Here is a 16085-nt window from a genome sequence, read left to right as displayed (position 1 = left end):
TAAAATTTTGCTTTCAAAAAATCATGGATTTTTAAAATTAGGGAATTTATAGGTTTCATGAACTCAGACCAGATAAAACTAAGCCATTTTACTGTATTTTGTGGCAAAACTGTGAAAAAAAACAGTAGGTTAGATTACATTTGGTTGACTTTTTAAAGGCAAAAAAGCCACAAATAATAAAATTAGAGAGAATACTGAATGTGGATTTTATAGTATGTAAAATAAGTCAAACGTAGGAGGACTGAGAAAAACTGAAAATCACTATTAGAACATCACTGTAATAAATGTTACTGGCAATATCTGTAGATGGACATGAAAATCAGAGGAGGAAAGTTTGGGGAGAAACAGGATGTTAGCACAGTCAAAATGTATCTCTCCCAAGATATTTATTAATTACATAGGGAAACCTGGCAGACAACACCTTAACCAGGTGATCAGAGCTAACATCAACATTAACGAGACAGTGACATCGTGAACCCCCCAAATGATGCACTGAGAAAGGCCTGACATCATTCTGTGGAATTCTCACCCAAAACACATAACTTCAACGCAGTCATGAGAAGACATAAGACCCATCCAAATTGAGGGACTTCCTGCAAAACAACCAACTGGTACTCCAAAAGTGCCAAGTCACAAAAGACAGCAGACTGTCATGGATTGTAGGAGGTTTGGGAGTCATGACTAAATCCAATGTGGGATCCCGGATTCAATTCTACAACAGAAAAATTCCAATTCTAATGGAAAAACTGGTGAAATCAGAATAAAGTCTATAGTTTAGTTAATAGTACTGTAGCAGTGTTCATTTTTTGGTTTTGATAATAGAACACAGTTCTGCAAGATATTAATCTTAGGGAAGATAAGGGAAGCTGGAGAAGGTTACATGGGAACTTACTGCACCACTTCTGCAAATTTTCGGAAGTCTAAAATTACATCAAAATAAAAAGTTAAGGGAAAATTATCATCTTCCTCCACATGAAAATGATTCTACAACACTCTACGTTCCCTGAATTTTTTTGGATACATTAAGGATTAATGATCAGGGAGAGCTGAGCAGGTTAAAAATGGACAGAGCAACTGGCCAAATGTTAAGCCAAATGACAGGATCAAAGGAAATGTGCCAGATGTTTTCCAACAGCTCTACATATGGAGGCACCTACAATCAGCAGGGACCCCACTGTAAAAAGAAACCAGAGCCACCAACTCTGGTTTCAGCTTTCACATAAAGAATGACCTATAAATACCTCATTCTCTCCTAAGAATCCTATTTCCATTACTCTTTCTGAATCCTCTAGAAAAGTATACCTACTATGCCCCAGAATTTGGTGTACCTGTGTATATGTTTGTAAGCTCACACAGACCTACATTAATGCTTAACTGAACAAGAGTTGGCACCTTGAAATAAATGTCTTTCTAATTAATTAATTTCAATCCAGGAATGTACCTCTAAATATGTGGTACATTCCTGGATTTTTTTTTTTAGCCCAGGTCGACAAACTTTTATTGCCATTTCTGGCTCCCCCAGCCCCAGCAAGACCCCTGCTTACACAGTAGAAATATTGAGCTCTGGTGCAGAGGAATGGGGGTTGTTACCTCTCTTTCTCTGCACACTGCCAAGGTTAAAAAAAAGAAACCCACTTACTGGAGAGGGAAGGCCATACAGGGTTGGAGTTCAAGGGCATGTATGGCTTGGTCCCACCTCTGATGGCTGCAGAATATAGAGATCATGGTTCCAAACATTTTTTAAAGGAGGGGAGAAGTTGCCAACTCTAGTCTTTTCCACAAACAAAATATTTACTTTCTATTCATCACTAATTCCATTTTAATCAAATCATTCCCATTATAATGAACAGTTATGCTATTAGGAAACAATATGCCCTTGACAAAAGTTTTAACATTGCTATAGAATTAGAATTCATAGGATAACCTTGGGGAGCTTCTATATTTGTTTTTCAGGAACAGTTGGCTCTTTTCCTCCTCTATTTTTGTCCTCTTTCAGGAAGTTTATGGTATATTGAGATAAACATCAGAAATACTCATAGCCATTTTATACTATACCTTCACTAAAAAATGTTGTATATGTTATTTGTATATAACTTAGGAAATGTCTGAAAAACAAGATACCTAGCTTCATCTTCAGCTACCTTTCATTTTGTAAGTGAAATCATTTTGAACATATGTTAACATTTTCACTCTCGATTCTGAATAAGGGTCTAGGAGCTTAGCTTCTCTAAAAATCACATGATTCTAAAGATAATTCCAACCATTTGTTTCAAGAGAACTGAGAATTTGTAATCCTTCGTTCTCTTTTATCCTTACAACAGAATGTAAATATAGAATGTTTGTGAAATAAGGAATTGCTTTCCCTCCTCGCAACAAATGCTTAGTACTCCGGAGTCTCTTCCCTGCATGAGTAAGTTTGGGGGATAGGTACCAAAAATGTTCTACTCTTCTTTACGTCAACAGCTGTGATTAAAAGCGGTAACAGTAATAATGCAGCTAACAATTATCCGGCGCTTCCTTGGTGTCGGATGCTAGTCTAAGCAGCTGAAGCAGGCTGCCCAAGGTCACATAGTAGGAAATGGTGTAGGTGATGAACAGCGTCTGGCAGTCTGACCCCAAGCCTGAGTAACTGGCAAGTACACTTTATACTGGCTACTCACTTTAATAAAATAAAATGGGCAGGCCCCAAAAGAAATTACAATGGACACCCAGCTTCAGTGTTGAAGAGTAACAGGGACAGGTGTGTAATGGAGCCCATGGAAGCCTCAGTTGCTGGATCCTTTGGGGGTGTTTTTGGTTTGTTTGTTTGTTTGTTTGTTTATTTTTGGCTGTGTTGGGTCTTCGTTTCTGTGCGAGGGCTTTCTCTAGTTGCGGCGAGCAGGGGCCACTCTTCATCGCGGTGCGTGGGCCTCTCACTATCGTGGTCTCTCTTATTGCGGAGCACAGGCTCCAGACGCGCAGGCTCAGTAGTTGTGGCTCACGGGCCCAGTTGCTCCACGCCATGTGGGATCTTCCCAGACCAGGGCTCGAACCCATGTCCCCTGTATTGGCAGGCAGATTCTCAACCACTGCGCCACCAGGGAAGCCCTGTTTGTTTTTAATGGGAAGCTGACGTCCAGATTTATATCTGAAGCCTCTTGATTTTGAAATGTTGCCACTTATTTCAAGCTTTTTTCTAAAAATCCTATTGGTCTGAAAGGTCAAGGGCTACATTCTCAAGGCAGGCTCTTCATCTCATTTCTCTTTGTATCACTAATGCCTATTGTGTTTCTGGCACATAGTAGGTACAAATAGGTTGACATACTGTTAAAAATCCTTCCATTTTATCTTGGCCATTTGATAGGAATTCATTAATTTATTGAGCTACTACAGTGGCCAGACACTACTCTGGCCACTTGGGATACAACAGTGAAGAAAAGAGAATAGTAAAGAGAGAGAGAGAGACTATATTTTAGTGGAAAAAATAGGCCAAAAAAAAAAAAAAAATCAAAAGCACATAAAGTTAGATGAAGTATAGGCTTGGAAAATGAGGAGATGGCTTGCTTTGAAATGAAACTATGCTACCCAGAGCTAGAGAAAGATGACACTTAGAAAGTCAGATACAATAGCCCATGCTTCCTAGTGCCATACTGGTCACTACTCCACAAATACATTACACATATGTAAGCAATTTAAAGGAGAGGGTATTCTTGAAAGAGAGAGTGCTCTCTTCATAAGTGGAACAATACAATCTTGCTCCTTGGCTTGAAAGGGAATATTGATCAGTAGTTAGTGAGTCAAAGGTTAATAACTCAGGCCTGATTACTTCTGTTACCAGACGCATGATTGATAGTGTCCTCTGGCTCCCTGTAAATACAGGAACCTCTTTTTGATCGCTGTTACTGAGAACCAAGGAATTAAGCTCTTCTCTCACAATTTAGTTGTAGGGGGCGGGGGTCGTCTATCTCCTGCATCAGAGGGTGAGTAGCACGAAGGCTCCCATACAGAGGGTACAGGGCAGTCACCAAAAATGCAAACTTGGAGCAACATGAATCTAATTGGCAACTGTATGGTAAAACACTAACTATGATAGGCAACTCTTTTGCTCTCGTATATTACTATTCCACGAGACCACATGCTGAGTTAATGGAACTTCTCCAGTTTGCTATGGAAAGGGATGTAATTTCGGATTGCCCAAATGGCACAATCTGGCTCTTGCTCCCAGACAGCTGCAGGGAGCTATAGACAGGACAGCTACACCAGGACCATCTAAAAATGCACAAACCTGGCCCCCACTTCTCACCAAATCACATATATCTATTTAGTTACTCATAATAGGAGTAATTATAGTCAAGGATCATGTTTAGAAAAGAAAACACTCTAAAGACAAACGCAAGTCTGTACCTTCAAGTAGTCTTTAAAATAATGTGCACAGCTCTTAAAACTGGAAGAAAAATGTTATTTTCTCATTGTCTTTATATAAAAATTAGATTTCACTCATGCTGCTCTTTTTGGAAGAAACAATATTTTCTTTGTTAGCCAAGCCCAACACAGATCTCATGCCAATGCAGTTTGCTCTTCGCATGGATGCTAGCCAAGAGGATATTTCTTGAAATAAAGTCACAATCTGTTGAAAGCCTTGCAAGTCAATTAAATTAGGAAACAAGTAATCTTTATCACATAACTAAAGATAAAAGTATGAGAAAAAAATTACTGAAAATAAACATGCAAAAAGGCACACTACTCAAATCTCCCCACTCGTAAAGAAAACCATTCGTCAATGGATCCATTGCAGATAGTCACATTTAAACAAATAATACTTCTCCTAAATATGTGTCAGATATCAAATCATCTCACTTAGTGTAATATTTTTGTCCACACAAGGAAACTTCCTAACGGTCTAACATTTTCGTTTAGTTAATAGAAGTCTCATTGGCCTTGATCTTGCATCAAATAGATGAACACTGATAGACTGATTAACATTAATTAATTAACATAGATATTAAATCTAAAATGCACATAGTGAGAAGCCTTCAAACCTCTTTTGATCCAAAGGAAAATTATAATTGCATTTATAGACAGAGTCAACATTAGCAATAATAGTGACACCAATGTATTTATACAATTGGAAGGTTTTTTTAAATCTAGAAATAAAATTGTTTTTAAAAGTCTACTGAGATTTCCTTTTTGGAGACTCTCCAGCTGCGCTTTAGCTCCTGTGAAATGCAGTTACTAAATAAATTCTCGATAGTGTTTGAGGATTTAAGATAATATATTTTACTTTTCTTTTTCATTTTCCGCTGCTGTTTCATTTTAAATTATTTTTTTAAATTCTCCAATAGTTCAATAGGTGAATTTGGCAGACATCAGGCATATGCCTATTATCAGCAAGTTGTACCAAGAATGCAACTCCGCTGCTAACCTCTCCTAGCCATCGTCTTTAGCCATTGCCTGCTGAGACTTCCCATCAAGGACAAATACAAAGAACGGGAGGCTCACTCATCCAGTCCACCAAAACTTGAAACAACAATCAAGCGATGGTGGTCCTACGCTCCGGCGGAAAACCCAGCTGCATACGAACCCCCACCCCCACCCCCAGCCCAGGAGACCTCTGCCCCTTCGGCGCGGTGGGGTACCTGCTGCCTGGGTGGCTGGCGGCGGCCCGAGGCGCGCAGCGCGGCTCTGAGCTGGGCGGCTGGGGGCGCGCGTACGAGTGGTAGGCGGTCAGCACCACGCCGCCCGAGTCCTCTACTTCCATCGTCAGCCGCGCATGTCTCCGCTCCGGCCCGAGAACAAAGGCGGGGACCAGCATGGGCCAGCGCACCGGACCGGTCACCGGCGGGGAGGCGCGGCCCGTCCGGCTCCCAGGGCAGAGGGGCTCCTCCCGCCGCTGGGCTGTCAGGGGCGCTGGCAGGCCGCCCCGCCCGCCGGCCGCCGATTAGCCAGGATTCAAATACACGCCCACCAGCCCCCCTGGGGTGGGGCGGGGAGGGCGAGGCGGGGCGTCGGGGTGCAGGCGGCCGGGGACGGGGGAAGTGGGGTGTGGGATCCCTGTGTCTAGGAAACTGGAAACCCGCCGCGATGCTTAGGGGCTCGGGCTGGCTGCTCTAGTAAAGTTTTGCTTGCTTTGTTTCTTTTCCTGTTCCTTTTCTCAACCCCCCAGCCCCACCCCTTCAAACGGGAGGCTTGTCCCGTGGCTAGGAACATTTCCTGCTGGGCAGCCCGAAGTCAGAGAAAGAAAGGGCGCCTGCGGAGCCCCGGCTGAGAAGCACGGGGGCCGGCTCCAACGTGCGCGGGCTGGCGAGGAAAGGAAGAAGAGGCGACGCTGTCTCATTGAAAGCCTCCACAGCAGAAACTGAAGAACCGGGTCACGTTGCTGTTTACTTAGTCCAGTTCCAGTCAACGTGATTTCCTTGCGGGCAGGTAATGCCCTCTTACGACGAGCAGAACACTTCCCTCCCTCACCCTCGGTGCCGCAACCATCAGGCTCTTGCCTCACTCCCACATCCCTTTTCGTCCTCCCCATCCCGCTCAGATTCACATCCTGCTTTCAGCTGGCCTGAAAATTAGACTTGATCGCTCTGGGAAGAGAGCCTGTTATTCCCAGAGGGCTTTATTGAGGGAGGGTCTGGGGTCTGGCAGGGAGGCGGATAAAAGGGGGCATAGTCAGAAATCTGGGGTCTGAAGTACGTCTTTACCTCCATCAGACTAACAGCACAGATGGAAAGAACAGACTTTTAGCCAATGAAAAAGAGAAGCCGTAGAATGCTACACAGAGGCCCACCCTGACAAGGCATTCTACCTTCTGCCTCTTACGCTCCGCTGGGAGCAGGGGACTCGAAGGAGAACTGAGTTCACCCCTTACTGACGGGTGACCTGGATCCTGCTGTTAACATCTCAGAATCTGTGTCTGTACCTGTGAAATGGGGAGAATAATATTCTTCTCGTGGGGTCAAAAGCATCAAGTACATGCTAGCTCTCAAGAAATGCTGATTCCCTCTGCTGCTTCCTTCACATTCATCAAGAAAGGAGACATTTGTTTTCACTGCACTTTCAGAGATTGGGAAAGCAAAAAAAAAAAAAAAAATTCATCCAAAATGCTTTTTAGAAAATGTTTTGTTGACTAAAAGGGTGGGATAATAATGAATAACATTTACTAAAATACCTACTCGTTGTGTGTTGGATCCTATACATTAGCTCTTTAAACAACTCTGTAAGGTAGGTAGTATTATTATCTCATTTTTCTGAATAAACAAACTTGGGAAGCATCAGTGTATGGATGGGGCACAAAGAATGCTTCATTCTCCAAAAATTTCAGCTACAAAGAGGCATCTGTTTGCCGACTGTGTTTAATGCCAAATACATTGAAACTAAGAGAATGCTTTCTTAAAATATGAAATAAAGAAATAGTATAAGTATTGATACACGTCCAGAATGCCTTCTCTAAAACCTTGGAATGGGATATGTTTTAGAATTTATAAATATTTTTTACTTTTAAAAGGTAATTTGGTGCATGCACCATTTAACATAGAACACCTCCTGTCCAGTGTGATTTGGGACAGAACCCTGTATTCATATATATTATTCCTTCAGCAAATAAATGGACCCTAAGTGGGATAAATAAAGTCTGTTAATACAGTTACATTTATGAAGGTCAGGTTTGTCACCAAATAAGTTTTGACACTAAACTTTTAAAAATGTGTAATTTTACAGCTTTTTGAATTTTGGAATCACCGTAAGGAATTATAGTAGTGGAACCTTTTCTGGGCATGGAATTTCTCCTTGGCATTTTCTGTTTGTTTGTTTCTGAACTACAGACTCACAATTTTAAATACCTGCAGGATACTTCCTTGAAAATATTTTTTCCATAACTCATGTCCAACATTGCAGAGCTCTCCCTCATGCCAGCTGCAGGGGCTCTCCGCTTTCTCTTGAGTATTCATATTTTAGACACCCTGGAGTCACTTTGGCTCCTCGCTCCAAACAGTGATCACATCTGTCATTTCTTTCTCATTCTTTCAATTCTATTCCCACCACTACTGTCCTTGTTCTCACGTCACCGTCTCTTTTCTGGGTGACAGTGAGCTTCCCTGGGTACAGGTTACCTTCAATCACCTTCCTCTTCAACCCTCCCCCACATTCAAAGTGCTGGGAAAGTGATTTTCCTAAAACATAGGACCTCCCCTTTTCAAAAACCCTCAGTTGTAACCCACTTGCTACAAAATTAAGTCCAAGTTCCTTAGAATAGGTTCTCATTAATCTGTTTTGGTCACCTACTACTTTTTTACTCCCAAGTCCCCGTGGCCCACTTACACCAGCCTGTCCTGCATTCTTACTTTGCCTTTGGTCTTCCCTGTCCTTTCCTGTCTGGAAATCCTCAAAACCCCCTACCTACCCCCACGAAGTCTTCTCAGGTGTTCCAAACTCAAAGGAACCCCTCCTTCTGCCCTCCTGAGGAAACTGCTCTCGCTCCTGCAGTGGGGACCACCCCACCCTGCCCTGCAGTGAAAGCACAGTCAGCCAGAGCCCTGTGTGTGCTGAGCACACGCCTGGCTCCTGTGCACTCATCACGCGGGGCTAACAGGGCAGAGTGGTGTTTCCCACCAAGCCCAGATGTGGCCACAAAATCTCAGAATGGAGCCCATAGCAGCAAGGTAGGTTTGAGATGAAACTGTGCTAACCCAGGATTGTATTACTGTTTTCCAACAAATCAGTGTCTTTTCCTAAGTTGTAAGCTATTGGAAGTGCTAGTGTCACATTTTTATCTTTACATCCCAGAGCCCATGTTTTGCAGAGTTGGCACTCAGTAAGGAATCTTGTTGAGTGAAGATATGAATCAATGAATGAATCAGTGAATGAGATAGCCCTCTTGAGTGTGATGGTTGCAATTTTCAGGGTAGCCAAGGAATTATTATAAATGATTCATTTATAATAATTTTCTATGGCACTGCAAACTAAAAAAAAGTTTCACATGTATTAATATTTTTTGAGTGTGGATATATGCTGTTGACTTAATAAACGACAACTCTTTAAGCATTCTTGAGTTTTCAAGTTTCATAAATGTGGTAGAGAGCATGTATTAGATCTTATAGAATACACTGTACAAGATATTCACCTTTTGCCCTTCAGATCCACTTGCCACCCTCATGCCCCTGCTTGGTGCCAGTGGCTCACTTTATGGTCTGCATCTGTGAGCTCTCTTGCCTCTGGCTTCAGATAGGGTGCGATCAAAGAGAGGCTCCAGCAGAAGATCTAGAGGGAGAGGGAAAAACCAGGTTGGGTATTTATTTCCCAGGCTTCTTCTCTCTTTTGCTGCCAGCTGGTTCCTTCTACCCAAGGTCAGAGCTCCTAACTGCAGCCTTCTCCCATGCTGCTCTCTCTGGATTCCCGTAACTCTACCTCCATCTGGCCCTTCACGCCTAGGGGTGGTAACAGCTTCTGCTTCACCGTGTAATCCCTCCTTCTGCCCTCCTGCAACATCCCTGTTGTCCCTTCACCCCACCCACACCTTTACAGACAGTCCTTTTAATAAACTCTGCTCATTCACCTGGGCTGAGTACCCCATCCCTTCCTGCCAAGACCCTGGCTGATAGGTATCCCTGTGAGATCTGGGCAGTACCCTGTGAGCAAAAGCATTAGCACATCTGCAGTCAACTGTGCGAGGACTCACGCTATGAGGGATAGGTACACACGATAAATAAAACTCATGTCAGTTCAGGTGCTGTGTCGCCAAATAAGTTCAGGTCTGAACGAGTTTTACAGTCAAATGAGTTAAGAAAAAGCTTCCAGATTTGAGAGCTTTTTGGATTTCGGAATTACAGATATGGGATTGTGGACCTGGTAGAGTCTGCTTACATTTTTTGGCTTGCTGGGAACCACTGGGCTGGGGAGTGACAGCCCAAGACTGTGACCGCTGACTCGGCAGTGAACAGGGACCCTGGGAAAGAGTCTCCATCTGGGAACTGGGCTGATAAATTGCCCTTATGGTAGACAGTAGACATTCAGTGCACAGAAATAGCATTTTCAGTTTACTTAGACTAGGGGCAACAGTAGAGGGAAAATTCTTGTTTGCTGCACTGCACCGCCCTGGTGGTCACTGCAGTGCCCAGCAGTGGACTGAGAACGGGCGACCTGGGTGTCAGCACCAACTCTGCCACAACAGAACACCGGGACCCGCGCAAGCTTGAACTGCAGACCTGTTTCCTCACATGTAAGACAAACAAAACAGCCCACATTTACTGAGTACTTACCATGTGCCTGGTTCTGTCCTAGGCATCAGAACACCAATCATGAAACACTCACAGCAGCCTACTGAGATAAATATTGTTAGCATCTTCATTTTACAGTTGAAGAAACTGGCTTTAGTAACTTGCCCAAGGTCACCCAGGCTAGGACATACCAAAGCTAGGGTTCAAACCCAAGGAGTCTGGCTCCCTGAATCCAGGCTCGTAAGTATTATAGTTCTCTTTCATAAAACGTTTGTTGAGATTCAAAGCCCATTCCTCCTTTATAATATGAGACGGGTAGGATTTATGCTTCTTTGTGGCAACTTTCCATAAACCTGTTTAGCACATTGGAGGATAGATATCACTAGCATATAATAATGACAATGAAAATGTAATAAATGAAGAAGGAATTACATGTATTTTCAATGCACAGTAATAAGTAGTTCAAAGTTTATGTTTTATATATATATATATATATATACACATACATATATGTATATGTAGTTCACTAACTGCTCTAAGAATGTGTTGAAGGTTAATTCAGTATTTCATTCTGCCTTGTAAATTTGTCAGTGGAATCACATATATAAGGTATTAAAGGGTAGTGACATATGTGATCTACAGGTACACAAAGACTCTGCACTTTCCAAATAAACAGAGGAGGCAGAGTGGTAGACCGAAGAGGGTCATACAGAGTTGAGTTTGAGTTTGAATTCTGAATTTGCTACCTACTCTCTGTGTTAATTTTTCCCTGTTTTAATTTCTTAATTTGAAAAGTGGGGGATCTCCTCCAAGAGTTGAATAGCATCTTGAAAACACCAGTCATGGTGCTAAGCATATCATAGATGCTCAGCAGATATGGGTTCCCTTCTCTCTTGTTCACTATCCCCTGTCACCTGTCCTCTACCTCAGCCTTTACAGAAGCATCATTTGAGTTCTACCTTCAAGACTAAACAACCTGATCTTCGGAATTCCAAAGGTGTTTCAGAACCTATACTGAGGGATGAGTCAGACTTAATTCACATAATGAAGCTTACCTGGGAAAGCCTCACAAACTCTGGGACCCAAGTGTAAGTGACACGGCAGTAAGTATTATGTAGTATGTAGATATTCCAGCATATTCAACCCCACCAGGAAAGGCAAGAAAACAGGGCATTTATGCAAAAGCTTAACATGGACAAAAGAAAAGTGTCTCTTGTGGCTTTGGCTGCTTATCTGCTAGGATAATGGTTTAGGACCAGAAAAGGAAAACAGCTGCAGCTGCAGGAGTCTTTGTAGCCGCTGCCTGCCATCCTCTCAGCAAGAGGGTTTGAAGTTTCATAGTTACTGGCCCTATCTTGCAGGAAATGAAGGCACAGTTCTTACCTACCTAGAGAAACATGTTAATTCTGTCAAACTCCATCTTACATACATTCACCACTTCCCCAAAATCCTCTAGAAAGACTGGGTAAAATTAGGGGGAATTAATGCAAACTTTCATTTATGTAAAGAGAAAATACTTTAATGAAACAACTATTTTGAAAGTATTTAGAAAGTAATGAGTAAATCCTTCATCATTGAGTCAGCTGATAAACCTTGAATTTCTACCCTGAAATATTTTTTAAAACTTATTGGCACTAATTAAATTATACAAATTTATTTTCTGAGTGCTCTCAAGAGGACACAGAATTTTTAGACTACTCTGATTTTCCTATTGTTTTCTTAGCATAAAGATTAAAAGACCTTTAAAAAGATTTTAGGGCCTATTTTCCTTCAGTAATTGTTCTGTGTTCTATGATCAGTTTGGTAATCAGGTTAAGCAGACTGTCACCATGAAAGCCTGTCAGCCAGGTCAAGACTTGTGTTTTTTATGTGATGGACATAACTGAGCCACTAAAGTGACGTAACTGAGTGACTTAGGTGACTTTTACAAATAAACTGAATCATTATTGATTGGAAATGAATCACTACTAATAGAGCCAGGAAGACTGGGGGAAGGGAACAGACATGAAGTTGTTGTCCAAAAAGATCTGCATTATGGAATACTTTCTACAGTGCCATGCTTTGCAGTTATACAAAGGCTATATCCATCCATCCATCCATCCACCCTAAGAACCTACAGTCATCATTAGCACCTATAATGCTAAGCACTAAGAATACAAAAATGATTAAGAGTTTGAAAGCACAGTCCCTGCAAGGGGTAGAGGTGGGGGATGGAGAGTAGGTCGTCACAGAACCCAGAGGAGGTAATGCTAGCGACAGGTCTTAAAAGATAAATAACAATCGGCCAGCTCAGGAGTAGGTTGAGTGCAGTTGCAGGTGATGAGAAAAAGGGCAATTCCAGAGAGAGATAATAGACTGAATAAAAGGCCCAAAGAAAAGAAACAATTTGGCACATACAGGAAAGCAACTTTAGTTTAGCTTTGCTGGAGAATAAAGTGTAAAGGAGAGAATGCTAGAGATGAAGCTAAATACAGAGGCCAGGCACTGGGGGGCTCTGAATGCTGAGTGAGGAGTTCAAATGGGAAATCCACTGTAGGTTCCTAACAGCACAGAACCAGGGTCTACTTGTGCTTGTAGATGGTCCTTCCTGGGTTCTGCACAGTGTGGTCTTCACTCAACTCTTCTGAGTTACATCTCCTGTGCTTCCCAGCCCCCTTTAGAGAACAGTATACACTGAAGCCTGGGAAAGAAGAAAGCCAGTTATAAATGTCCAGATGCTAAGCTCCAGATAGAATCCTAAGACAAAGTCCAGATGGATTTTAAACAGCTGTCGAGAAGAACTTTAATAAATTATGTAAGTGCCTCAGAGGGGAAGCTGAGGAAAGGACTCTATCAACCCCCTCTCTATGTTACTAGCTCAATCTTAGAGATAAGCTACCTGATTCATTCACAGTCACCCTGGGCAGTACAGACCACCTGACCTGGAAAGTGATGGAATAAGGATACTAGGTTTCCACTGAGTTGGTGAAGAAAGAACACAACAGTGAGATGCTTAGGGAGAGATGTAGCATGTAGGGCTACCAACAGGGAGGGAAGATTTATTATGAGAGTTCTTTGGTTGCAAACCACAAAAACATTTCTGATTCTGAAACAAGGAAGAATGTTTTAGAAGGGTCGTGGGAATATCACAGGATTGTGAGGGTCAAGCTGAAAACAAGACTTGGGGCAGCAATGAGAACATAATCTTGCCAGAATACAGTCTTGCCTCGGTGCTTCTTATAAAATTAACCAATTTTAACTTTTCTCCCATCCTTGCTTCATTCTTCTCAGGATACAGACTTCCAGAATATTGCATTAGATTGGCTGTGCATGCTTACCTTCCACTTGGCAGTCCCTGGGTGTTAAAAGTAATGGTCTGGGGCTTCCCTGGTGGTGCAGTGGTTGAGAGTCTGCCTGCCAATGCAGGGGACACGGGTTCGAGACCTGGTCTGGGAAGATCCCACATGCCACGGAGCAACTGGGCCCGTGAGCCACAATTGCTGAGCCTGCGCGTCTGGAGCCTGTGCTCCGCAACAAGAGAGGCCGCGATAATGAAAGGCCCGCGCACCGTGATGGAGTGGCTCCCACTTGCCGCAACTAGAGAAAGCCCTCACACAGAAACGAAGATCCAACACAGCCATAAATAAATAAAATAAATAAATAAAGATACATGAAATTGCTAAAATTAAAAAAAAAAAAAAAAAAAGTAATGGTCTGGTGACATGGCCTTCGGGGACCCCCTTGCCTTCTGTAAGGGTCATGGGTGGTAAAAATATCCAATAGCTGAGAAAGGAAGGGGTTTCACAGAGTGAGATAAAGAAAGAACACACCTGCCCACTGTGCAGTTTTGTCTAGATGTGGCAAAGGTTGCGGGGGGGGGGGGTCTTATTTCCTGAAGTTTACGATCAAATGCACCTGTGATTTTGTGATGAGAATAGCAAGGTTCAAATCCATATTGATAAGTCAGTCCTCAAATAGGTCCCAGATTACATCATTCATTAAGATTTACATGACCTGAACTGAGTCACCTGAATCCGTAGAAGAATAATTGAAAGTATAATTTTAAAGTAAGTTAATCATGGGTGGTTAAAGGATGGTAGAAAGAAGACAGTGTTTGAAGCAGGACAGACATGCCAGTACACCCTATTTCTTCCATTTAGTGCCATAAGACTATAAGCCTTTATTTAATCTCTTTGGTATCTGATTTTTCTCATCTGTAAAATGAGATAGCATTTAACATACAGCGTTGTTGGCCAGGATTTAGAAAGGATAACTTGTAGGATCACTGCATACATAATGTTCAATAAACATATGTTCCTTTTATTATGCTATGCTTCCAAGACATTGTTATTTTTCCTTCTACTTATTCCCTCTACTTATTTTTTCTTTTACTGTTAGCAGTACCTATTTGAGCTTCCAAGGGAATTCAATAAACTCTAGCCACCATTGCTAGTCTTATAGCAAAGACATTTCAATATACTCCAAAGACTATAAATATTTCTTCAGAAAGGGTCATGATTGTAACAGAGCCATCCTTTGAAACTGAGCAGGCATAGGCAGATAGCGAGTAATTGATGTTTGTTTATCAGTTGAAACATTATTCAGTGATGTACCTAGTTATTATTATCATCCAGTTCAAAAAATTCACAGAAATCCTGAATGCCTTGGCATCACTAGGCCAGAATACTGGCATGGCCTCTGAAGAGGAAGTCTTGACTCATAGCACTGGCATTCCAGATCAGTCATTTCTGGTTGGGTTCTCAGAAGGCTGCTAGCAGACTTAGTATAGCATCTGGTACAAAGTAGGCTTATATAACTACTTAATGAATAAGAAGCCCTTGTCTACTCAATCCTTGCTTTCTACATCTGCAAATATAAGGTGAAATTACAGGGCTGCTACCTTACTGTGCCTTTCTCAAAAGAGTGGGAGGACTTGAAAGTCTTAGGAGAGCAGTGCAATGGACCACAAAAGTAGAGAATGGGATGCTGTGTAACTTATACCCCTGCAGTTGTGGGATGCAGCCCTGTTAGAATGGCTTTAAGACAGGCGGGTCAGGCTAAATTAAATAATAGTTGTAGTAATAAAACTTGTGTTGAAGGGAGAGGAGAGTTCTGATCTCTGCTCTGTCACCTGCCAGCCATGAGATGATATGCATACACAATACTTATTCATATTTCTTCCTGAGCCCTTCCTTTGGGGAATCACCCTAAGTGCCTTCATACAAGGAACTCTCCTCAGGCCTTGTGGTTTGGATTGAGCATACCTAGCCCTCCTTCCTCACTCCCCTGGGACCTCTGCCAGATCTTCATAACAAGAATTTTTTCGTTCTCTGTAAGGATAGTGCAGCCCTGCAGTTGCAAACAGCCATCTTACTACCACAAAGCTTATCTGATATATCTTGGAGCCAAGGAGAAGCAGAGATGCTGGGGTGATTTTGAACCTCTTTCCTAAGGCACGTCTGAAGCAAATACTACTGCCTTTTCTTTTACAGCTTAAGCTAGTGTGAGTTGGGTTCTTATAACTTGCAACCACAGAATAAGAACAACAGCCATCATTCACGTGGCATTTAGTAGATGCCACGTGTTATGTTAGGCACTTGACTCTCAATGCTTACAACAGTCTCATGTGGTAGCACTATTATTATCATCCTCTCCATTTTGAGAGGGGAAATGGGAGCCCAGAGAGGTTAACTCATCCAAGGTCACAGACCTAGAAATAGATACAGTTGGGATTCAACCCAGGTAATCTGGCACCAGGGTCTAGAAATTTAGCAACAACACCATGCTGCCTCTTAATTGCCCAAACAAATATTGTGAACTTGGGCAAGGAATTCACCATCTCTAAGCCTCCAACATAAGGAGTAAATATACAACATTTTATCAGAGTGGGCTCTCAGTAAATAGTAGTGATTGCAGTGC

General features: G+C 42.3%; 1 protein-coding gene across 5 annotated transcripts in view; it reads right to left on the bottom strand.

Annotated features, from left to right (window-relative positions):
* ARHGAP28 (Rho GTPase activating protein 28) overlaps nt 1–6119 on the bottom strand; it is a 152598-nt gene extending 146479 nt beyond the window's left edge. For 3 of the 5 annotated variants that reach the window (XM_061169947.1, XM_061169946.1, XM_061169945.1), the window contains exon 1: nt 5616–6119. In XM_061169947.1, the coding sequence (XP_061025930.1) occupies nt 5616–5791 (176 nt within the window). In that variant the 5' untranslated portion in view covers nt 5792–6119. The remainder of the gene's footprint in view (nt 1–5615) is intronic. The other 2 variants (XM_061169944.1, XM_061169948.1) reach the window with 2 other exon arrangements.
* Nucleotides 6120–16085: the final 9966 nt, after the last annotated feature.

This window comes from Eubalaena glacialis, chromosome 15, assembly GCF_028564815.1.
Source record: "Eubalaena glacialis isolate mEubGla1 chromosome 15, mEubGla1.1.hap2.+ XY, whole genome shotgun sequence".
Lineage (NCBI taxonomy): Eukaryota > Metazoa > Chordata > Mammalia > Artiodactyla > Balaenidae > Eubalaena > Eubalaena glacialis.
Note: the sequence above shows the minus strand (reverse complement) of the source record. Positions and strands in the feature narration are given on the sequence as shown.